Genomic DNA, 25,418 nt, shown 5'->3' on the forward strand with positions numbered 1-25,418 from the left:
TCTGCAGCCCACTGAAAGATTCGGTTGATGTCCGCCTGGAGCCTTGCAGTGTCTGCAATGGAAGACACTGTCATGTAGATTCGGGTGTCATCTGCAAAGGAAGACACGGTGCTGTGGCTGACATCCTTGTCTATGTCGGATATGAGGATGAGGAACAAGATAGGAGCGAGTACTGTGCCTTGTGGAACAGAGCTTTTCACCGTAGCTGCCTTGGACTTTACTCTGTTGACGACTACTCTCTGTGTTCTGTTAGTGAGGAAATTATAGATCCATCGACCGACTTTTCCTGTTATTCCTTTAGCACGCATTTTGTGCGCTATTACGCCATGGTCACACTTGTCGAAGGCTTTTGCAAAGTCTGTATATATTACATCTGCATTCTTTTTATCTTCTAGTGCATTTAGGACCTTGACGTAGTGATCCAATAGTTGAGACAGACAGGAGCGACCTGTTCTAAACCCATGTTGCCCTGGGTTGTGTAACTGATTGGTTTCTAGATGGGTGGTGATCTTGCTTCTTAGGACCCTTTCAAAGATTTTTATGATATGGGATGTTAGTGCTATCGGTCTGTAGTTCTTTGCTGTTGCTTTACTGCCCCCTTTGTGGGACGACCCCCGTGTCCATGCTCCCTCTCCATAGGATGGAAAAGGCTCGTGATAGGGGCTTCTTGCAGTTCTTGATGAACACGGAGTTCCATGAGTCTGGCCCTGGGGCAGAGTGCATGGGCATGTCATTTATCGCCTGTTCGAGGTCATTTGACGTCAGGATAACATCGGATAGGCTTGTGTTAACCAAATTTTGTGGCTCTCTCATAAAAAATTCATTTTGATCTTCGACTCTCAGTCTGGTTAGCGGCTTGCTAAAAACTGAGTCATATTGGGACTTGAGAAATTTCAACTACTCAAATATGGAACAAACAAGCCAACAGACAAACATTTTACTTCCTAGTGCAGTATAAAAATGTTGTTTACATGTAATCAAATATTGTTAAACACAAAAGCAAACCACTAAAATGCTGTACATTTCTGGCAGACTAATCCTAATGCTTAAACGCTACTTAAGACTAGACGAAGTATTGAGTGGTACGTTTTAAGTATACATTATTACAAAAAATAGATGCAACATAAATAGTACAAATTTAAGTATGTATTAATATTTAAACTGATTAGGTAGTTTCTAACAGGCTCTGTGATTTCAGGAAGTACTAGTTAGGTGAGCTGGTTTTGTTAGGTATGATGAATTGGTTTTGTTTGGCATAGTAAAGTGTTGGTGTAGTTTAGGGAGATGATATGTAATATAGAATCACCCGCTGAAACATGTCAGTGTTTGACTTAATTGGGTTATCCTAACTTCTTAATATACACGTAAATTAGTATATAAATCAATTGTAAAAAATTAAATAGGTGCATTGAACAGGCCTGGTGGCTAAACCTCCCGTTTCACACTCGGAGTGCCCGGGTTCGATTCCCGGCGAGGGGAAACATTTCGACTCGTTTCCTTACACCTGCTGTCCTGTTCACCTAGCAGCAAATAGGTACCTGTGTGTTAGTCGACTGGTGTGGGTCGCATCCTGGGGGACAAGATTGAGGACCCCAATGGAAGTAAGTTAGACAGTCCTCGATGACGCAGACTTTCTTGGGAAATCCTGGGTGGCTAACCCTTCGGGGTTAAAAATCTGAACGAAATCTTATCTTATTATTGCTTTCACATATATGTAAGAGTGTACCATTACTTTAATAGAGAATGGCAGTCTTTTATAATTTTTAAAGAAAATGATGATTTCTAAAGGGGAAACCCTTTGTTTAAATTAAATTCTGGTGATAACAAAAATAGACTGACAAATAATTAAAAGAAGATATCAGTTATGTTAGTACGATTAAGATAGGTTGGGCTACTTGGTCAGAGGATACCTTTTTTAACCTCTATGCTAACCACTGGCCCAACTCATGGGCAAGACCTACTTCCACTAGTGGGTCCCGCCCACGGTGACGATGTATTCTACTGCTGCATAAGTAAGTAAGTAAGTTTATTCAGGTATACACAAATACAGTTACATAGAATTATCATACATAGCAGCATATGTGTAGAGAACCTAGGATAACCCAAAAAAGTCAGACAGAGTGACTTATTTCCATTGGGGTCCTTTTACCTTATTATTATAATATAAAGGTTATAATATTTTCTTATTATTCTACAATGAAGATAACATCTTATTATCATACTAAAAAGACTATCTACTACACGAGGGTCATTAAGACTATCTACAATACGAGGGTCATTACTAGGAATAAGGTAAAATTTACACGTATGTTAGCTAAAAAATAGAAAATAATTCCCCTCCCTTTCTGTAGCTACATTCATCAGACACCTTTTGGCACTCTTCTTGAACTGGTTCATGCTATGACTGGCTTTGACATGTGCGGGTAGTCTGTTCCATTCCTTTATTGCTGTACAATAAAAGGTGTTTGACGCCTGGCCAATGACTGTGGGTACTACAAAGTTGTGCTCTCTTCCCCTAGTACTACGATTGCTTTGGTTCCCAACCTTGACAAAATTGACAGCAAGATATTCTGGACACTGTTTGTGAGCAATTTTATAAACATGATTTAGCTTCAGTTGTTTTACTCTGTCTTCAACATTCAGCATATCCAACTGCTGTAATTCATCCTGGCCTACATGTTCTCTTAGTCCCAGCCCCAGGATGAATCTTACGATTTTGTTCTGGGTGATTTGCAGTCTATCTTTCAGTTTTTTTTTTTTTTTTGTCAAGGCAGAGTACCATGAAGAGCAAGCGTAATCCATATGGCATTGTATAAGGGCTAGACATAGGGTCCTGCGAGCCTCAGTAGGTAGACACTGTGCTTGTCTATACAGGAACTTCAGTCTGGCATTCGCTTTCTTTACTACACTGTTCCCTATCAATTCTCCTGACATGCATGGGTCATGCATCTCATCTGACTCCTATATAAGCGACCATCTTCCTGCCTATGCTTCTGTTACAACCCAGGAGTCCCAAAGGCCTGTTATCCTGGGTGTAAAGGGAGCAAAATAAACACAGCAGAAAACTTTTGACTTACATTATCCTTCACCAATTTAGAACAGAAGTATGTACACTATATACACTATGTACAACAATAGGTATTAGTGCACTCCACGGTAAACAAGGCAGAATAGAAGCCACTAGAGAGCAGACCGTGCTTCAACCAGCTCTAGAATGGGAATGACAAGGACAGACAGGAGAGTGGTACCCACATAACCTCTGCGATTACCAAAACCATCTTCTCATTGGCTGGAACCTGGGTACTGGTTGAACGACGGGGCCCCATCGCCAACCCTTAGTCCCCTGGTTCGCTGGTTGGGGGAGATAGCCTGTAAATGAGGGTGTGTACATGCGCTGAATAAAGGTTACGTACTCTTTGCATGCCACAGCTTCATATTCGTGAAAACTACGGTGGTGAACAATTTCATCAGGGTAAGTGAAAAAAAGATACAAATGCAAAATAATGTCTTTAACAGAGCGTGCAATCTGGCAGGCCTGGGGTTGCTGGGATGGTGGTACAGACCTGCCAGAATATAAGGCGTGCCAAAGACTCACAAGCCAGGAATTCAGTTGAGACCCACCTCCTCTGGAATAGAAAGCGCTTCCCTCCAATTCTCAGGGATTCTAGCAAAACACCTATCTAAAATCTTGACATAATCAGTTGAACACATTTTAAACACCGGTGATCTCAACCGCACCCTATACACTAACGTAATGATGATGATGATGATAATAATAATAATAATAATAATAATAATAATAATAATAATAATAATAATAATAATAATAATTATTATTATTATTATTATTATTATTATTATTATTATTATTATTATCATTATTATTATTTCTACAAGTACAAGTACACTTGTTCTATCTAGGCTGGAATATTGCTGCACACTAACAGCACCTTTCAAGGCAGGTGAAATTGCCGACCTAGAAAATGTACAGAGAACTTTCACGGCGCGCATAACGGAGATAAAACACCTAAATTATTGGGAGCGCTTGAGGTTCCTAAACCTGTATTCCCTGGAACGCAGGAGGGAGAGATACATGATTATATACACCTGGAAAATCCTAGAGGGACTAGTACCGAACTTGCACACGAAAATCACCCACTACGAAAGCAAAAGACTTGGCAGACGATGCACCATCCCCCCAATGAAAAGCAGGGGTGTCACTAGCACGTTAAGAGACCATACAATAAGTGTCAGGGGCCCGAGACTGTTCAACTGCCTCCCAGCACACATAAGGGGGATTACCAACAGACCCCTGGCAGTCTTCAAGCTGGCACTGGACAAGCACCTAAAGTCAGTTCCGGATCAGCCGGGCTGTGGCTCGTATGTTGGTTTGCGTGCAGCCAGCAGCAACAGCCTGGTTGATCAGGCTCTGATCCACCAGGAGGCCTGGTCTCAGACCGGGCCGCGGGGGCGTTGACCCCCGGAACTCTCTCCAGGTAAACTCCAGGTAAACATGTACAAGGTATACAGGACAAGCTGATATCAATGACATACTACTATATAGAAAGCCCCTTGTTATGCAGAGCATTTCGGGCAAATTAGGTCAATTTTGTCCCCAGGATGCGATCCACACCACTCGACTAACACCCAGGTACCTATTTTACTGATAGGTGAACATGGGCATCAGATGTCTTAAAGAAACACGTCCTAATGTTTCCACCCGTACCGGGAATCTACCCCCAGACCTCAGTGTGTGAGCTGAGTGCGCTAGCAAAGGAACTACGAAAACAAGAAACTCTTCACCCCTAGACGTGACATCCCTATTTAGCAAGGTACCCACACTACAAGCCATTGATTTCTTTCACCGGAAAATTTACGACTCCCTCGACCTTCCTGTTTCAGCCAGCGATTTCGCTGACCTTGTTGAGCTAAATGTTCCATGTACTGGCGAACCTGTACATGGAACATTTCGAAGCTGAGCGGTCACCTGACTCTCAGACGGTTCAGCATTTCTGCTTTCCAACACAAGCCCAACCAGGTCGAGTTCTCAGTCCAGTTTACGCTAGAAGAAGGCAACACTTCATTTCCTTGATGTTCTCTGCAAAATTGATAATGAGCTTCATTTCAAACCGACCAGCCAACACGATCTCCACATCTACTCTCACCACAGCCTCACCATGGGCCTCTTCCTGAGTGCCCTCCGTATCTTTTTGGGTTATCCTAGGTTCTTTACACATACGCTAACGCGGCGGTCTGGAGTTTTGACACTCTCTGATCGCGGGTTCTATCCCCGCCCGTGGTATGGTTTGTTTGCAATCGTGTCATTACGATTTCGTGAGTCATGCTGCTGTGTATGATAATCTATGTAACTGTATTTGTATATACCTGAATAAACTTACTTACTTACTTACTATTCAATAGTGAATTCCTTGAAGAAAATGCTCTTTCATCGAACAAGTATTTTCTGAGCTCCTCTATCCTCAGCAGTGATTACAGACGCCTCACACATAACATATGCAAATCGCCCACCGAGAGATGATAATTGAGACACTTGGGCAAACCATACCACGGGCGGGGATAGAACCCGCGATCTGAGAGTCTCAAAACTCCAGACCGTCGCGTTAGCCACTGGACCAGCTAGCCACAATAAGATTCGCCCAACTAGGTATATTTCTACACCATAGGAAGGTTAGCATAGGCACCACTGTGACCACAAATGCAATCGTGTCATTACATTTTCGTGAGACACTTGGGCAACATTTGGGAATCTTTATTCTGGAAACGTTTCTCTAGCCAGTGGTTTCTTCAGTCCAAAGCAGAGAAGAGCAGTGGAAGATGAGAAGTTTGAGATAATCAGTCCCTCAGCCATGAGCTGATGTGTTCAGTCCACCAATCTTGATAAAATTACAGTATATCCGCTTATAAGGGGCTTATATACTGCATGTAGACAGATGAGGTGAAGCAGTGGTAGATGGAGTCATCCGTGGAAAAACTTACTGTCAGCAGTATATAAGTCCCTACTACGCGGATATGTTGTACGTTTCGGTCCTGGAACCGAGGAGTGATGAATAAGACACTTGCGCAACAATTGGGAATCTTTGTTCTGGGAACGTTTCGCCAGCCAGTGGCTTCGTCAATCCAATGCAGAGAAACAGTGGGAGATTGATGGACTGAATACATCGACTCCAGGCTGAGGGTCTGATTACCTCAAACTCCTCGTTATCTTCTACCATTTCTCTGCGTTGGACTGAAGAAGCAACTGGTTGGCGAAACGTTTCCAGAATAAACATTTCCAGTTATTGCACAAGTGTATTACTTATCATCTTGATGATTTTCTGAACCTTTATTCAAAATGGGCCAGTTACCCTACGACAGTGCTTATGTTTCTTCACCTCACATTTTTACCTATATATACAGTTTTCCCTGTGTTGTTTGTAACACACACGGAAGCATATGGCATCTGTCCCGTAACTAGCGCACTCAGCTCACACACTTAGGTCCGGAGATCGAACCCCCGGTACGGCTGGAAAATATTAGGACGTGTTTCCTTTAGACACCTGCTGTCCATGTTTACCCATCAGTATAAAATGGGTACCTGGGTGTTAGTCGACTGGTGTGGGTCGCATCCTGGGACAAAAAGTGACCTAATTTGCCCGGAATGCTCTGCATAACAAGCGGCTTTCTATATAGTAGTATGTCATTGATGCCCATGTACTTGTAGAAATAAAGATATTATTATTATTATTATTATTATTATTATTATTATTATTATTATTATTATTATTATTAGTTATTATTCTGAAAGGAAGAGGTCACGATGTTCTGGCGAAGAAGCTGCGAGACCACTCACTGGACTCCCTGGGTTATTGGGACAGCGATATAGTTGAAATTAGCCTGGCCAGTGAGATAGATATGGTTAAAGAAATGTCTGTCATCCCTACCAGAGAAATACCGTATGGCGAAGGTTGACAGGAAATACGATCTTCAAAGTCCAAGGCAATGCATAGTGTTTCCTTGCAGATCAATCAAGCTAAAACACCCGTAGGCAACAAATTCGGACTCATCAACAAAAGACACCATGATACCCCGTGTGCTACTATAATTCACCTGGAGAAAAAATACAGTCTGAAAATATCAGTGTCCCCAAATCTGAAAGGAGAGTTTATTCTCAAGCCACGAAACAAGAGTCCTGTGAGATACTGCAGTAGGTGAACGACCTCGAATCACCACTCGTTCTCACAGAACTCAGATCCATAGAGTAGTGGATAAAAGGCGTATTAATGCGCTATCCGCTAGACATGCCTCTCGATGCAATCCAGAGTAACAAAAACATCCTGTTAAGTAAAAGGACACAAGTGCAACTAATGCTACATTTTATTGCGGCAACGTTTCGCTCTCCAGGAACTTCGTGAAACCGTTGTAACGGCTTTTACTTAATTGGATCTCGGTTGCTGGGGAACGTTTACCTGGAATGGGTTTCGGGGGTCAACTCCCCTGCGGCCTGGTCTGAGACCAGGCCTCATGGTGGATTAAGGTCTGATCAGCTAGACTGTTACTGCTGGCCGCACGCAAGCTGACGTACGAACCACAGCCCGGTTGGTCAGATACTGACTGTAGGTGCCTGTTGCCACAATAAAATGTCACATTAGTTGCACATGTGTCCTTTTCCATAAAACTTTGTATATTCTTGATAAAGCCTCATTTAGATTCTGCTGCTCAGTTCTGTTGCCTATTACAGAATGAACATAAATGCGCTGGAAAACATACAGCGAAGGATGATAATGGATGCAAATTGCATGGTGATACTACCAACAAACTGAAAAATGACACTTATGTACAGTTCGGAACATTTATTAAGGAAACGTTTCGCCACAACGATGATAAAGTTGAATCCATGTATCAGAAATCTTTCCTAAGAGGCCAGACTGAGGGCACTGAACCTGCACTCACTGGAAAGGCGTAGAATTAGGGGTTATACGGTTGATGTGTATAAATGAAAGACAGCAATAAATAAAGGGAATATAGATAACATGCTAAGGATACCTAACCAAGACAGGAATAGCATTAATGGGTTTAAGGTGGAAAAATTAGATTTAGATTAGATATAAGAAGTCACTGGTTTGGCAATGAGTGGAACGAACTCCCAAGTAGCGCTATTGAAGCGAAAAACCTTGGATAGCTTTAAAAATAGATTAAAGTACATGAGCGGGTATGGGTTAGACCTACCTAGCACGGGCTAGTAGGCCTGCTGCAGTGCTCCTCCTTTCTAAAGTTGTTCAGTGATAAATAAGAACACTACAGCAGGCCTACTGGCCCATGCGAGGCGGGTATGTATGTCCGCTACTCTGTTAAGAATGTCGCAAATGCTCGTTGATTTTTTATGATTCGCAGAATAAATTGTTTTTGTACTTTCTTCCTGTATGACCTTGTAGGAAGGTAGGAAGTGCATTATAACCAAGTAACTACGCACTCGAATCATTTACCCAGAGGCATCTTCCGGAGTGACTGAAAATCGTAGGCAAGCCCCTTTGTGTGAAGGTGTTGTATATATTTATTATATCATTCTGAAAGGTATAGAGCTACGTATAAAAGTATCTTAATGCTATAATTTTCAAAATTATATAGTTGGTGGAGACTTGGCATAGGTGCATCAAGGAAGGTGAATGAGAGCTGGCAACACTGACATTGTTGTGAGTGAGGAAGCCAGAGTTACTGTAGACCAGCTGAGAGGTGGTAGTGTTGGCTTTCGCTCTCCTTTTTTACCTCGCATTCAACCACCTCGCAGGATTTTTCAGCTGGACATCAGTCCAGTGTACGAGAGAGTGAGCGAAGCTGGCGTAGAGTGGTGAGGGACAAGAGAATACTCTAATTGGAGGTGAAATAAACAGGAAGTGTAGCTGGTCGCGGCTCTTGCCCGCAGAAGAAGATTTCTAGTGATTAATATTACAGTTTGAGGCCGAGTGAAGCCCCAAACTTCACTGTAATGGCGTGTGCTGTATGGAGCAGCGTGGCGCTGCTGCTCTTGATGTTAATCACATGCCAGGTGAGGAGGATTTCCTCTTAAAGTTAGATGTAGCATAACAATTATGGTATTTTCGAATGTCCTTACTAATTTGCACAAGAAAATACTTTATTCCGCCGTGTATATAGGTTGTATGTATTATTCCACTATATATATAGGTTGTATGTATTATTCCGTTGTGCATATAGGTTTTGTGTATTATTCTGCTGTGTATATAGGTTGTAAGTATTATTATTCTGCCGTGTATATAGGTTGTATGTATTATTATTCCACTGTATATATAGGTTGTGTGTATTGTAAAATGTAAACCACTGCCCGATTTCCGTCGAGTAGTTGTCTTGCACTATAGCCTCGCGTTCTAAATTATTTAGCTTAACGAAGATAAGGATTTTAGACCATGCTGCTCAGTTCTGGTCTCTGTATTACAGAATGGACATAAGTACACTGGAAAGCTTACAAACAATAATACTAATAATTTCTTTTCTGATGAACTGTACGAGGTACAGGTTGTTCTTCAACTCTATACATCCTTGGTTAGGCCTCATTTAGATTATGCTGCACAGTTTTGGTCACCGTATTACAGAATGGATATAAATTCTCTGGAAAATGTACAAAGGAGGATGACAAAGTTGATCCCATGTATCAGAAACCTTCCCTATGAGGATAGACTAAGGGCCCTGAATCTGCACTCTCTAGAAAGACGTAGAATTAGGGGGGATATGATTGAGGTGTATAAATGGAAGACAGGAATAAATAAAGGGGATGTAAATAGTGTGCTGAAAATATCTAGCCTAGACAGGACTCGCAGCAATGGTTTTAAGTTGGAAAAATTCAGATTCAGGAAGGATATAGGAAAGTACTGGTTTGGTAATAGAGTTGTGGATGAGTGGAACAAACTCCCGAGTACAGTTATAGAGGCCAGAACGTTGTGTAGCTTTAAAAATAGGTTGGGTAAATACATGAGTGGATGTGGGTGGGTGTGAGTTGGACCTGATAGCTTGTGCTACCAGGTCGGTTGCCGTGTTCCTCCCTTAAGTCAATGTGACCTGACCTGACTAGATTGGGTGCATTGGCTTAAGCCGGTAGGAGACTTGGACCTGCCTCGCATGGGCCAGTAGGCCTTCTGCAGTGTTCCTTCGTTCTTATGTTAAAGAAATGGCTAATCTTTTCAACATGTCATTACAAACTGGCATAGTGGCAGATAAGTGGAAAATGGCAAATGTGATGCCTATTTTCAAAGCAGGTGACAGGTCCTCAGCTTCGAACTATAGACCAATAAGCCTAACCTCCATAGTGGGAAAATTTATGGAATAGATAATTGCCGAAGCAATTCGTAGCCATCTTGAAAAGCATAAATTGATCAACGAATCTCAGCACGGTTTTACAAAAGGGCGTTCATGCCTTAAGAATTTTTTAACTTTTTTCACTAAGGTATTTGAGGAGGTAGAGCATAGTAATGGATGTGATAGTGTATACGGACTTCAGTAAGGCTTTTGATAGTCCCACATCAGAGACTATTGAGGAAATTAAGGCACGGAATAGGAGGATAATTTTTTTCCCGGAGAGAGGCATGGTTGACAAATAAGCAGCAGAGAGTTTGCATAAATGGGGAGAAATCAGTGGGGGAAGCGACACAAGCGGTGTTGCACAGGGGTCAGTGTTGGGACCCTTGCTGTTCACGATCTACATGAACGACATAGATGAGGGAATAAATAGCGACATAAGCAAGTTTGCCAATGGCACCAAAATAGGCCGTCGAATTCATTTTAACGAGGACATTAGAGCACTCCAGTAAGATTTGAATACTGATACAGTGGTCAGAGAAGTGGCAGATGCAGTTTAATAGACATATGCAAAGTTCTAAACATTGGACAGAAAAATAACCATGCCACATATAAACTAAAAAATGTAATCTTAATATTACTGACTGCGAAAAGGATTTGGGATCTCTGGTTAGCAGTAATCTAAAACCAAGACAACAGTGCATAAGTGTTCGCAATAAAGCGAACAGAATCCTTGGCATTATAGCAAGAAGCATAAATAATAAAAGTCCTCAGGTTATTTTTCAACTCTATATATCCTTGGTTAGGCCTCATCTAGATTATGCTGCACAGTTTTAGTCACCGTATTATAGAATGGATATAAAGGCTCTGAAAAGCTTACAAAGGAGGATGACAAAGATGATCCCATGTATCAGAAATCTTCCCTATAAGAACATAAGAACGAAAGAACACTGCAGCAGGCCTACTGGCCCATGCGAGGCAGGTCCAAGTCTCCTACCGGCTTAAGCCAATGCACTCAACCTAGTCAGGTCAGATCACATTGACTTAAGGGAGGAACACGGCAACCGACCTGGTAGCACAAGCTATCAGGTCCAACTCAAGATAAGATAAGATAAGATTTCGTTCGGATTTTTAACCCCGGAGGGTTAGCCACCCAGGATAACCCAAGAAAGTCGGTGTGTCATCGAGGACTGTCTAACTTATTTCCATTGGGGTCCTTAAATCTTGTCCCCCAGGATGCGACCCACACCAGTCGACTAACACCCAGGTACCTATTTTGCTGCTAGGTGAACAGGACAACAAGTGTATGGAAACGTGTCGAATGTTTCCACCCGCCGGAAATCGAACCCGGGGCCTCCGTGTGTGAAGCGGGAGCTTTAGCCACCAGGCCACCGGGCCACCAACATCCACCCACATCCACTCATGTATTTATCCAATCTATTTTTAAAGCTACACAACGTTCTGGCCTCTATAACTGTACTTGGGAGTTTGTTCCACTCATCCACAACTCTCTTACCAAACCAGTACTTTCCTATATCCTTCCTGAATCTGAATTTTTCCAACTTAAAACCATTGCTGCGAGTCCTGTCTAGGCTAGATATTTTCAGCACACTATTTACATCCCCTTTATTTATTCCTGTCTTCCATTTATACACCTCAATCATATCCCCCCTAATTCTACGTCTTTCTAGAGAGTGCAGATTCAGGGCCCTTAGTCTCTCCTCATAGAGAAGGTTTCTGATACATGGGATCAACTTTGTCATCCTCCTTTGTACATTTTCCATTCTGTAATACGGTGACCAAAACTGTGCAGCATAATCTAAATGAGGCCTAATCAAGGTTGTATAGATTATGCTGCACAGTTTTGGTCACCGTATTACAGAATGGATATAAATGCTCTGGAAAATGTACAAAGGAGGATGACAAAGTTGATCCCATGTATCAGAAGCCTTCCCTATGAGGAGAGACTAAGGGCCCTGAATCTGCACTCTAGAAAGGCGTAGAATTAGGGGGGGATATGATTGAGGTGTGTAAATGGAAAACAGGAATAAATAAAGGGGATGTAAGTAGCGTTCTAAAAATATCTAGCCAAGACAGGACTCGCAGCAATGGTTTCAAGTTGAAAAAATTTAGATCCAGGAAGGATGTAGGAAAGCACTGGTTTGGTAATAGAGTTGTGGATAAATAGAACAAACTCCCGAGTACAGTTATAGAGGCTAAAACGTTGTGTAGTTTTAAAAATAGGTTAGATAAATACATGTACATAAGTGGGTTCAGGTGGGTGTGAGTTGGACCTGACTAGCTTGTGCTGCTAGGTCAGATGCCGTGCTCCTTCCTTAAGTTAATGTGACCTACCTAACTAGGTTAGGGCATTGGTTTAAGTCAGTAGGAGACTTGGACCTGCCTCACATGGGCCAGTAGGTCTGTTTCAGTGTTCCCCTCTTTCTTATGTTCTTATGTATACAGGTAATGTAGTTTACATGTAATAAAATGTTGTTAGGCACAAAGTTACTGGCATGCAATGCATTTTGGGCAAAAGGTTGACGAATTTTATTCTTTTTATCAAATAACTACAAAATTAGGTCTAAGACACTGAATTTGCACTCTCTGGAAAGGTGTAAAATTACAAGGAATATGATTGAAGTGTACAGTGGAAAATATATAGAGGGGATATTAATAACATGTTGAAAATAACTAATCAAGACAGGACTGTCACCAGTGTGTTCAAATTAGAAACAATTAATATGTCTAACCATATCTAATGATAAATATTCCACTAAATTTTATGCCTTTTCCAAAAACTGCAGATTTCTGATACATGGGATCAACATTGTCATCATTCTCTGAATGTTTTCCAGCAAATTCATGTCCATTCTGTAATAGAGACCAGAACTGCATAGCTAAATCTAATCATGGCCTTAAGTAAGTTTATTCAGGTATACAAAAATAGTTACATAGATTATCATACATAACAGCATATGTGTAGAGAACCTAGGATAACCCAAAAAAGTCATGAGTTATTTCCATTGGGGTCCTTTTAATACCATATTATTATACTATAAAGGAGATAATATATTATTATTATACTATAAAGGAGAAATGCTAAGAATAAGGTAAAATGGGTTATTTATATTTACATATGTGTTGGCTAAAAAAAAAAAAAAATCCATTTCTGTCGCTACAGTCATTAGGCATCTTTTGACTCTCTTCTTGAACATGTGCAGGCAGTCTGTTCCATTCCTTTATTGCTGTACAATAAAAGGTGTTTGAAACCTGGCTACTGACTGTGGGTACTACAAAATTGTGCTCGCCCCCTAGTACTATGATTGATTGCTTAGGTTCCCAGCCTTGACAAAATTGGCAGCAAGATATTCATTCTGGGCACTTTGTGAGCAATTTTATGAACTTGATTTAACCTCCGTTGTTTTACTGTCTTCAACATTCAGCATATCCAGTTGTAATTCATCCGGGCCTACATACTGTCTTGGACCCAGGTCCAGGACCATTTTTTTCCTACTTGATTTGTAGTCTCTTTCAGTTTTTTGTTGTTGTTGTCGTCTTCAAGGCAGAGTACCATGAAGAGCAAGCTTAGTCCATATGATATTGTATAATGGCTAGACATAGGGTCCTGTGAGCCTCAGTAGGTAGACACTGTACTTGTCTGTAGATGAACTTTAGTCTGGTACTGGCTTTCTTTACTACACTGTTCCCTATCAGTTCTCCTGACATGCATGGGTCAGATGGGATTCCCAGATATTTTACTGAGGAAACTGAAGTGATGGGTTCCCCATTACACTGGACATTAAAATTATTTACCCTTCTCAGTTTTTGTGCCAAAGAGTATGGCTTCCGTTTTCCCGATGTGTAACAACAGTTTGTCTACTAATCATTTGCTGCAGGACTCCAAAGATACATAATGTTGAAGTATAACCTGAGGGCTTCTGTTATTTATGCTTCTTGATGTGAAGCCAAGAATTCTATTAACTTTATTTCAAACACTTATGCACTGTTGTTATGGTTTCAGATTACTGCTAACCAGAACTCCTAAATCGTGTTTACATTCAGAGTAATTGAGATCTACATTATTCAGTTATAAGATTTGGTGCCATGGTTATTCTCTTTTCCCAGGCTTAGAACCTTGCATTCTTCTACATTAAACTGCATCTGCTACTTCTCCAATGGCTGCATCAGCCTATCCAGATCTTGTAGCATTATAGTGTCCTCACCAAAACTAATGGTCTAATTTAGTGTCATTGACAAACTTGCTAATATCTCTATTTATTCTCCCAGCTATGGTGTGTGTGTGTGCATATTGTGAACCACAAAAGACCCAATACTGATCCCTGTGGAACACTGCTTGTGATGTGTCCCCATTCTGATTTCTTCCCATTTATGCAGACTTTGTTACCTACTGGTCGACTACACCTCGATCCAGGAAAAAATTTCCGTCCTATTCCATTTGCCTCTACTTCCCTCAATGATCTTGTGTGTGAAACTCAGAGACTATTGAAGTCCATATATGCAGTATCATACTCATAATCTACCACCTCAAGTACTTCAGTGAAAAACATTAAATTCTTAGGGTAGGAATGCCTCTTAAAACTGTGCTGAGATTCAGTGATCAATTTGTCTTTCAAGGTGGCTTTGAATAGCTTTGGCAATTATTGATTTCATCAATTTTCCCACAATAGAGGTTAGGCTAATTGGTCTATAATTTGAAGATAACGACCTATCTTCTGCTTTGTAGATAGGTATCATTCCATTTTCGACTTATCCAGTACTATACCAGTTTGTAGTGATAGGCTAACAAGACTAGCACATGGTATGTGAAGTTCCTCTTCACATTCCTTTATAACCCTCTAGAACAGTTTATCATGGCCCAGTGACTTGTTTGGTTTTAATCTATATATGTATTTGTTTGAGAACACGTCACTAGCGACTTTGATTATGCATAACTTATTTTCGTCCTGACTTGCATAATTTATATTTTTTCCTTGTAAAATTGGAGCAGGCATCACTAGTTCAGCAATAGTTATACGAGTGGGTGGGTTTGTGTTGGACTTGCCTAGCATGAGTTAGTAGGCTTGTTAGTGCTCGTCAATTTTTATGTTCCTAATTGTCAGTTTTTTTTAACATGGAAAAACCATAACATCATTTGGATTTAGTGGATAATTTTCAGTAATGGGCATCCCCCTCCCCTCCCCTCTATTTGTCCATTAAATTGAGGTTTCACTGCACTGTCAGTCATGCACTTTAGTTAAGTAGTGCTTCTGGAGAATTAGTAGCGTACCCCAAAAAATAGTTTTGAAACTTAATCAGAACCTACACTGCCTAATAGAAAATTACAATAAATACAAGTTATTTTATGAAGATAAGAACATAAGAAAAAACACTGCAGCAGGCCTACTGGTCTGTTCTAGGCAAGTTCAACTCACACCTACCCACATCCATTCATATACTTGTCCAACCTATTTTTAAAGACTCCAAAAGTTCTTGCTTCAGTGGTGCTACTCAGGAGTTGGTTCCGCTCATCCACAACAATATTACCGAACTAGTGCTTTCCAATGTCCATTGTAAACTGAAATTTTTCCAGTTTGAACCCATTGCTGCTAGTTTTGTGTTTTAGATATTTTCACCATGGTATTTATATCCTTTTTATTTATTTCTGCTTTCCATTTATACACCTCAATCATATTCCCCAATATTCTACACCTTTCCAGAGAGGGCAGATGCAATACCTTCAGTCTATCCTCGTAGGAAAGATTTTTAACACAGGATCATCTTTTGTCATCCTTCTTTGTATGTTTCCCAGTACATTTATGTCCATTATTTAATATAGAGACCAGTACTGTACATACACTAATTGAGGCCTTACCAAGGATACATGAATACATAAAGCTGAAGTATAATTTCTTTATTAATTCAAGAATTCTGTTAACTTTATTGCAGATGATTATGCACTGTTGTCTTGGCTTTAGATTGCTAACCTGCTAAATCTTATTTGTATTCAGTTTGATTGAGGTCTAGTTTGTTGCTGCCATAGTTATTTTCTTTTCCCAGGAGTAGAACCTTACATTTGTCTACATTATACTGCATCTGACATTTCTCCAACCATAGCATGAACCTCTCTCGCCCATTCTGTAGTTCTTTTGTGTCCTGTACACTATTATGGAAAGTTTGAGCGTTGCTTGGATAAGGCTTTCTCCAGTTTTTACACACAAAGCTTGTGACTTGGAATACTTAACTAGGCCCTTGAATAGCTAAACACTATACAGTGGACCCCCGGTTAACGATATTTTTTCACTCCAGAAGTATGTTCAGGTGCCAGTACTGACCGAATTTGTTCCCATAAGAAATATTGTGAAGTAGATTAGTCCATTTCAGACCCCCAAACATACACGTACAAACGCACTTACATAAATACACTTATATAATTGGTCGCATTCGGAGGTAATCGTTATGCGGGGGTCCACTGTATGTCTGTACTAGTATTTTCTTTGTTAGCTAGTTTTCCTATTTTGCATAGGTATAGAAATATACCTAGTTTGATGAATCTTATTGTAGCCAGCTGGCCGAATGGCTTACGCACTGGCCTGGAGTTTTACGACTTGCTTGCCACAAGTTCAAATACCACCCATTCTGTGGTTTGAGTCATTATTGTCATATCTAGCAAGTTTTTAAATCACCTTTGTCTGGTGGCAGATTTGGTAACATTTTAAAATTTAATAATGATTTAACCAATAACATAATTTAGGTTTATTTTAAGTTAGTGTTTGCCATGAATTTTACTATACTATTTATGTATTAGAGAATTTGTCACCAGTAGGAAAATGTCAGATCACTGGCATTCTTACTTGTGCTTTGTTGCCTAACGTCATTAACTTTCGTGATGATATTTTGTAATCCACTAATAGATCTTACTTTGGGATACTTGCATTTTAGTTGGTAATTTGTCACACCTGGAAGCAGAATGTTTTTTTGCTTTAAAATCCAGAGTTAGGTCTTCTTATTATTTTATTACTATTACAATATTATTGATGTTATTGTCATTAGATGTTATTTATTATTTTTAACACACTGGGTGTCTCCCACCAAGGTATCCCAAAGTAGTATCTTTAAGAGATTGCTTGAATTTTTTTTTTTGTTTTCTTCCTCTGACTTTATTTTATTTCACACATAACTAGAATACCTCATCCATTCACTTTCAAATTGTCAACACTTGTGCATGGAACAATTGCCATGTTCATGTGCCCAGTGATCAACATTGTTGAGCCTATTTCCAGCATCTTGGAATGGCTCAAATAACTTCCAAACCATCAATTGCATATCTTCTAACATTATAAACAGAAAAAAAAATTATGGCAGCAGAGTGAAATTCAAATGCGCATGTACAGATTTGACTATTTTATTTCAAATATATACTGTGAAGTTTTTATTCTTAAGTCGATTTATATAATTTTCAGTTTACCTCTTCTGAATGGCTTCAATGTTTAATGGCTCGTGAATTTTAGGGCCAGGATAATACTGTATTAGGGTTGGAATAGTTTTAAAAATGCAGTATTAGAATGTGGGGCAGAAGTTTGTGGTTATAGGAGGGTGGGGGCAGGAGGAAAGAGGAGTGATTGGTGGAATGATGAAGTAAAGGGTGTGATAAAAGAGAAAAAGGTAGCTTACAAGAGGTTTTTACAAAGCAGAAGTGTTATAAGAAGAGCAGAGTATATGGAGAGTAAAAGAAAGGTGAAGAGAGTGGTGAGAGAGTGCAAAAGGAGAGCAGATGAAAGAGTGGGAGAGGCACTGTCAAGAAATTTTAATGAAAATAAGAAAAAATTTTGGAGTGAGTTAAACAAGTTAAGAAAGCCTAGGGAAAGTATGGATTTGTCAGTTAAAAACAGAGTAGGGGAGTTAGTAGATGGGGAGAGGGAGGTATTAGGTAGATGGAGAGAATATTTTGAGGAACTTTTAAATGTTGAGGAAGAAAGGGAGGCGGTAATTTCATGCACTGGCCAGGGAGGTATACCATCTTTTAGGAGTGAAGAAGAGCAGAATGTAAGTGTGGTGGAGGTACGTGAGGCATTACATAGAATGAAAGGGGGTAAATCAGCTGGAACTGATGGGATCATGACAAATGTTAAAAGCAGGGGGGGGAATAGTGTTGGAGTGGTTGGTACTTTTGTTTAATAAATGTATGAAAGAGGGGAAGGTACCTAGGGATTGGCGGAGAGCATGTATAGTCCCTTTATATAAAGGGAAAGGGGACAAAAGAGATTGTAAAAATTATAGAGGAATAAGTTTACTGAGTATACCAGGAAAAGTATACGGTAGGGTTATAATTGAAAGAATTAGAGGTAAGACAGAATGTAGAATTGCGGACGAGCAAGGAGGCTTCAGAGTGGGTAGGGGATGTGTAGATCAAGTGTTTACATTGAAGCATATATGTGAACAGTATTTAGATAAAGGTAGGGAAGTTTTTATTGCATTTATGGATTTAGAAAAGCCATATGATAGAGTGGATAGAGGAGCAATGTGGCAGATGTTGCAAGTATATGGAATAGGTGGTAAGTTACTAAATGCTGTAAAGAGCTTTTATGAGGATAGTGAGGCTCTGGTTAGGGTGTGTAGAAGAGAGGGAGAATACTTCCCGGTAAAAGTAGGTCTTAGACAGGGATGTGTAATGTCACCATGGTTGTTTAATATATTTATAGATGGGGTTGTAAAAGAAGTAAATGGTAGGGTGTTTGGGAGAGGGGTGGGATTAAATTATGGGGAATCAAATTCAAAATGGGAATTGACAGTTACTTTTTGCTGATGATACTGTGCTTATGGGAGATTCTAAAGAAAAATTGCAAAGGTTAGTGGATGAGTTTGAGAATGTGTGTAAAGGTAGAAAGTTGAAAGTGAACATAGAAAAGAGTAAGGTGATGAGGGTATCAAATGATTTAGATAAAGAAAAATTGGATATCAAATTGGGGAGGAGGAGTATGGAAGAAGTGAATGTTTTCAGATACTTGGGAGTTGACGTGTCGTCGGATGGATTTATGAAGGATGAGGTTAATCATAGAATTGATGAGGGAAAAAAGGTGAGTGGTGCGTTGAGGTATATGTGGAGTCAAAAAACGTTATCTATGGAGGCAAAGAAGGGAATGTATGAAAGTATAGTAGTACCAACACTCTTATATGGGTGTGAAGCTTGGGTGGTAAATGCAGCAGCGAGGAGACGGTTGGAGGCAGTGGAGATGTCCTGTCTAAGGGCAATGTGTGGTGTAAATATTATGCAGAAAATTTGGAGTGTGGAAATTAGAAGGTGTGGAGTTAATAAAAGCATTAGTCAGAGGGCAGAAGAGGGGTTGTTGAGGTGGTTTGGTCATTTAGAGAGAATGGATCAAAGTAAATGACATGGAAAGCATATAAATCTATAGGGGAAGGAAGGAGGGGTAGGGGTCGTCCTCGAAAGGGTTGGAAAGAGGGGGTAAAGGAGGTTTTGTGGGCTAGGGGCTTGGATTTCCAGCAAGCGTTCATGAGCGTGTTAGATAGGAGTGAATGGAGGCGAATGATACTTGGGACCTGACGATCTGTTGGAGTGTGAGCAGGGTAATATTTAGTGAAGGGATTCAGGGAAACCGGTTATGTTCATATAGTCGGACTTGAGTCCTGGAAATGGGAAGTACAATGCCTGCACTTTAAAGGAGCGGTTTGGGATATTTGCGGTTTGGAGGGATGTGTTGTGTATCTTTATACGTATATGCTTCTAAGCTGTTGTATTCTGAGCACCTCTGCAAAAGCAGTGATAATGTGTGAGTGTGGTGAAAGTGTTGAATGATGATGAAAGTATTTTCTTTTTGGGGATTTTCTTTCTTTTTTGGGTCACCCTGCCTCGGTGGGAGACGGCCGACTTGTTAAAAAAAAAAAAATGCATGATGTCAGATTTGCTGAAAAAAAAAAAAAGGAATTGTTTGAATCCATGCCATAACTGGAGAACGACTCGTCTGATTTGTTTCATATTGTCACCGCTGGTGTGATTTCCTAAACAGGGAACAGGGCTCATGCTGCTTTTGGGTGCCATAAGTCCCAATTTGCTAATTTTATTTTATATTTTTTTTTACCAACCCAGCCCTGTCCCTAAAAAGAAAATTAGCTTTTTTTTTATTTAGTAATTTATACAGGAGAAGGGGTTACTAACCCCTTGCTCCTGGCATCTTAGTCGCCTCTTATGACACGCATGGCTTACGGAGGGAGAATTCTTTTCACCTTCCCCATGTATAATAATTTTTTATTCTCTAACTAAAAAATAATTCTTCTGATTGGCATTAAAATGTTATAGTGCATTCTATAAGAAGGATGATAGCTCATAAGTTTAGTTTATCTGCAAATTTTAAATTTTTCTGAAGTATTGTAGTTAAAAAACATGGAATCATTGGAATCAGATCAGTTACTGGAAAGTGCCTTTTCTGACGGGCTTCAAACCTTTACCATTAGTGGGCTTTGTTAAAACACAGCTTGTCACTCTGAGCTCTGTAAATTTTAACTTGCCAATTTTAAGTAAATTTTTCCTTGTCATAACTAGAGAATGTCTCTATTGCCTTCATACCCTAAATACTGGTGTATCTCAATTGGAATTACAGTGGACCCCCGGTTAACGATATTTTTTCACTCCAGAAGTATGTTCAGGTGCCAGTACTGACCGAATTTGTTCCCATAAGGAATATTGTGAAGTAGATTAGTCCATTTCAGACCCCCAAACATACACGTACAAACGCACTTACATAAATACACTTACATAATTGGTCTCATTCGGAGGTGATCGTTATGCGGGGGTCCACTGTATTCTTGTATTAATTTTGGGCTGTGGGTCCCAATTTGCCAATTTTATCAAACACTTATTCTTCTTGTATGAATCTTAGTCCTGGCTTTCTCTGTAGATGCCTTCCTTTCTCATTACATTGTCAAATGCTCCAAACTTCAGGACACTCATGACTTGACCTGATCTTTTCTTTTCTGCCTCTCCATACCTCTTCTTTCCTATTTTCTCCCATTTCTTTTTGTTTTTCTTGTAAGTATATTCTGTCCTCCAGTATTCCCCCCCCCCCTTTTCCTGTGTTTTTGGTCCTACCTCTTGTGGGCCTTTAGCTCTCCTACAATGCTCCTTTTTCTTAACCTTAGAGTGACCCCACTTCGACTGCTACTGTTGCTTCCCTTCACTCCCCTTTCAGTCCCTTGTACCACAAAAACTACTCTTCCTACTTTTTTTCTACTACTTCCACTACCAACCTTACCACCACTGTGTGGAAAAAGACACTTGTGTATAGTTCAGGAAATTTATTAAAGGAAACTTTTCACCACAAGTGGCTTCTTCAATCCTAATACAGAGAAAGTAAGAAAATGCGTATACATAGTGGCAGGAGTCAGGTGAAGTGTCGCATGAGTAGAGGTGGTAGTAGTAGCAGTAGTGGAACTAAGGTGGTGAGACTGATGCCTACAGAGGGACTTGTTGACATCACGTAACAGCAGTTTCCAGAATGGGTAATATCCTGTTGATTACTACCACTATCTTTTTCTTCCTCTCTTGGACCCATCCTTGTGCACCCCCCCCCCTCACCTATATATACTGGCTCCCTCACTCTCTTGTACAAGAGGAGAGTGCAGTGGACAAGTGTAGTAGTAGCAGCAGCAACACACAACAAGAGGCATTCCTGAGCTTCCCCAGCACTCGGGCTTAATGCCCAAAGCAAGGGTGTGACTCCAAAAGGATCTTGTAATGCTTGCTGCCTTTGCCTTTGTACCTCCTGGCATCGTCTGCTGCTATGCTGGTGCCACACCGTTCGAGCCCAGTGTGGGTGGGGTTTGTGGCAGCCTAAAGCGCCTAGTTAATCCCTCAGAGCCCCATGGTAGCAGGGAATGGGGTTAGGTCTGGAGACAGCTGGTCATAGAAGACGAGGAGGTACTTGTACCTCCTCCCATGGCAGACATTGGTCTGAGACACTCCCTTGACAGGGAGCCAAGGCCAGACCACCTTTTGGAAAAGGCCCAGGCTAGGCGATTATACCGGCGAATCTAGAACAGAACGGAACTCTCTTGTGTTAGTGTGACTTCTACATTAAGTTTATGGTATCTGTACATAAGAATGGACGAACTCTGCAATAGCATACTGGTCCATGCATGACAGGTCTTCAAATACAACCCCTTTCACATACATATTTGTCTAAGCTAATTTTTAAAGCTACCCAAGGATTTAGCTTACGTAATCGTAATTGGTATTAGGTCATAATAATGTTGTGGTAGTGTGGTCGTAGTAGTCACAACAGCATCAGTCACAGCACAGCAGCAGCAGTCACAGCACAGCAGCAGCAGTCACAGCACAGTAGCAGCAGCAGCCACAGCACAGCAGCAGTCACAGTACAGTAGTGGTCAGCAGTAGCAGTTTGTGCTACAGTTAGGTTGTTAAACTCGTACTTTGTGATAAACAAGTCACAAGTTGTGATCTTGCCTGGGGAGATAGGTGGGGCACACGCATTTATGTATCTACTGCACTATTTGCATAATTAGGGTATAAATGAAGGGAACCAGGATAAAATGTGAATACAGAAACTACTGTATTGCATCAATTTGGCTGTTAAACAAGTAGTTGGTGATATATACACCAAGCTTACCTATAGTATCGTCCTGGTAACCCCCGCTCCCTTTCCCGAGTTTCCCTCCTTACCACCACTTTTCCTCCATACTACTGTTTCTCCCACCTGTTTTTTTATTTTGGTTTGTGTACATACTATACAATTTTTTTTTGTTTGCGATGGCCTTAAGGGCATAAGTGTTGTGGTCACAAAAAAATCGAAACTTCGTATAGCTTTGAAAATATGTTGGACAAATATGGAGATGGACCTGGAGTTTACCTGCTTAACATTGTCCATTAACCCTACATTTATTATTTTTTTTTTTACATACTTTGTATCAAGAGCCCCTCACTGGTATCAAATGACCTTCCCTGAGGGCCTTCACCAGAAAACATCACTGACAAACTTAACTGACAGAGCGCGCGCGCGCGCACACACACACACACACACACACACACACACACACACACACACACACACACACACACACACACACACACACACACACACACACACACACACACACACACACACAAGGTCAAGGTTGTATTTGGTACACGTTGATGTGTTGTGTTTGTCCTTTTGATAATGAGAGCAAGTGTGATATTTGAGTCAGGGTTGTGCTTACAGTATTTACTCTCTCTCTCTCTCTCTCTCTCTCTCTCTCTCTCTCTCTCTCTCTCTCTCTCAATCACTAGTGAATGAGCATAAGGGAAAGGGGGAGATAGGGTGAGCAAGGACAAAAGGCTTACTCTTGTTTATGAATAAAAAATGTAGTGGTTATTAGTCTGCTGTCGTCGATCGCATCCTAGGGAAAACAGCTATGTAAATGTGTGAAGAACTCCAGACTTGCTGGAATGATTCAGGTGTTGGGTAAAAGGAATTTGTACAATGATGTGTTGATGGCAATTCTAATTTTTTCACCCACCCTTTTATTTTTCTTCTGAGCAAAATATCGATGTGTTAGTAAATTCAGAACCTGCTGGAAGTATCCCAGTGAAAGGTATACACACAAGTAGTGTATCTAATGATGATAATTACCAAGAAACTAGATCCTTACCCCACCCCATTTCCACGTTCACCTGCGATTTCTTTATTTTTCCTTGTGTGTTTCACTTCCCCAGCCTCTTCCTCTTCCATGTTTCCTCGTCTCTGAATAGTATATACAACTGCCAAATTTGATTTAAAGTGAGTCAGCTAAGAGTGTATTAGGACAGTATCTCTGGTGTTTGTTGACACTTTGTAGTGACTCGTCTAGTGCTTGATAAGAGGCTCCACAGTAACATTCTGCTTTCTCTTCCTTCCCCTATACTAGTGTTCCTCCCTCTGTAACATATTTTCCCTCCTCCAGGTAACATGTTTGCATCTTGTAGGCTGCCGAACGTATGGCACGTCAGATTTTTTTTTTAAACGCGGCTTTCACTTCTGTACAATTTTTTATTATATATATAGATGCGCAAGCCGACCAGTATGGTCTACATGGTCTTAACTGCTCCAAAACTAAGGGCTGGCACTCAGGACATAATGAAGTCAACGACATCATAAAGAAGAGCCTTACTGCAGTAGGATGCCCACCCGAGAGAGCCCCGATCCCTAGCATCGAACAACAATCACAATCCCGCAAACCTTCCCGACGGGATCACCAGCTGTTCTTGGAAGAATGGCAACTTTCAGCATGGGACTACACCTGCGTGTTGACGCTGCCCGGCACCTTCATCTGTTAGTGTTGGGCAACATGGAGGTGCTGCTGATCACTGGGAGGAGTACAAGATCAGCAAGTACAGAGACATAAGCCAACAGTATTAATTTGTCCTAGTGGGATCAGAGACCTTGGGATCATGAGGAAAGAACGCCATACGTTTCCTCAAAGAACTGGGTTCCAGACACCACCAGGGACTCATGCGCGGCCACTTTCATGTTCCAGTGCCTCAGCGTGGCCATCCAGAGGGGAAATGCTTGCTGCGTACTTGGCTTCCGTCCAGCTTCAGAGGAGCTGGAATAGATCCATAATCTTTGATATATTGTATCAATATATTCATGTTTGTGTTTTTATATATTTATTTATTTATGATGGTACCACTAGTACTGACTGAGGATCCACAGCTATGGAGAAGAGAATAAACGTTTGTGTGTGTGTGCGTGTGCGTGCGAATTTACCTGTATGGTTGCAGGGGTTGAGTCTTGGCTTTTGGTCCCTCCTCTCGACTTGCCGTTGCTAGATTCTCTCTCGGCTTTATGCGCCCCATCGAACGTGTTCTTAAAACTATGTATGGCGTCTGCTTTCACTAATCCTCATTGAGGTCATTTAACTTTCTGACAACCCTGAGTCTGAAGAAATACTTCCTGATATCCCTGTGATTCGCTTGTGTCTTCAGCTTCCAACTATGCCTCTGAGTATTTGTTTCCCACCTCTCAGCCTATCACTGTCTGCTTTGTCAATGCCTGGGAGTAATTTGTACTTGTCTTTCTGTCTTCCAGGGTCGTTAGATTAAAATATTTTAGCTTTTC

The 25,418-nt window shown here is 40.8% G+C and overlaps 1 protein-coding gene across 4 annotated transcripts in view; it reads left to right on the top strand.

The window, feature by feature from the left end:
• Positions 1-8,737: 8,737 nt before the first annotated feature.
• Npc1a (Niemann-Pick type C-1a) overlaps positions 8,738-25,418 on the top strand; it is a 133,376-nt gene continuing 116,695 nt past the window's right edge. For 3 of the 4 annotated variants that reach the window (XM_053782005.2, XM_053782006.2, XM_070089994.1), the window contains exon 1: positions 8,832-9,043. In XM_053782005.2, coding sequence (XP_053637980.2) covers positions 8,984-9,043 — 60 coding nt within the window. In that variant the 5' untranslated portion in view covers positions 8,832-8,983. Of the gene's footprint in view, positions 9,044-25,418 lie in introns of all 4 variants that reach the window. The other variant, XM_053782007.2, reaches the window with a different exon arrangement.

Source organism: Cherax quadricarinatus, chromosome 30 (genome assembly GCF_038502225.1).
Source record: "Cherax quadricarinatus isolate ZL_2023a chromosome 30, ASM3850222v1, whole genome shotgun sequence".
NCBI classification, from domain to species: domain Eukaryota; kingdom Metazoa; phylum Arthropoda; class Malacostraca; order Decapoda; family Parastacidae; genus Cherax; species Cherax quadricarinatus.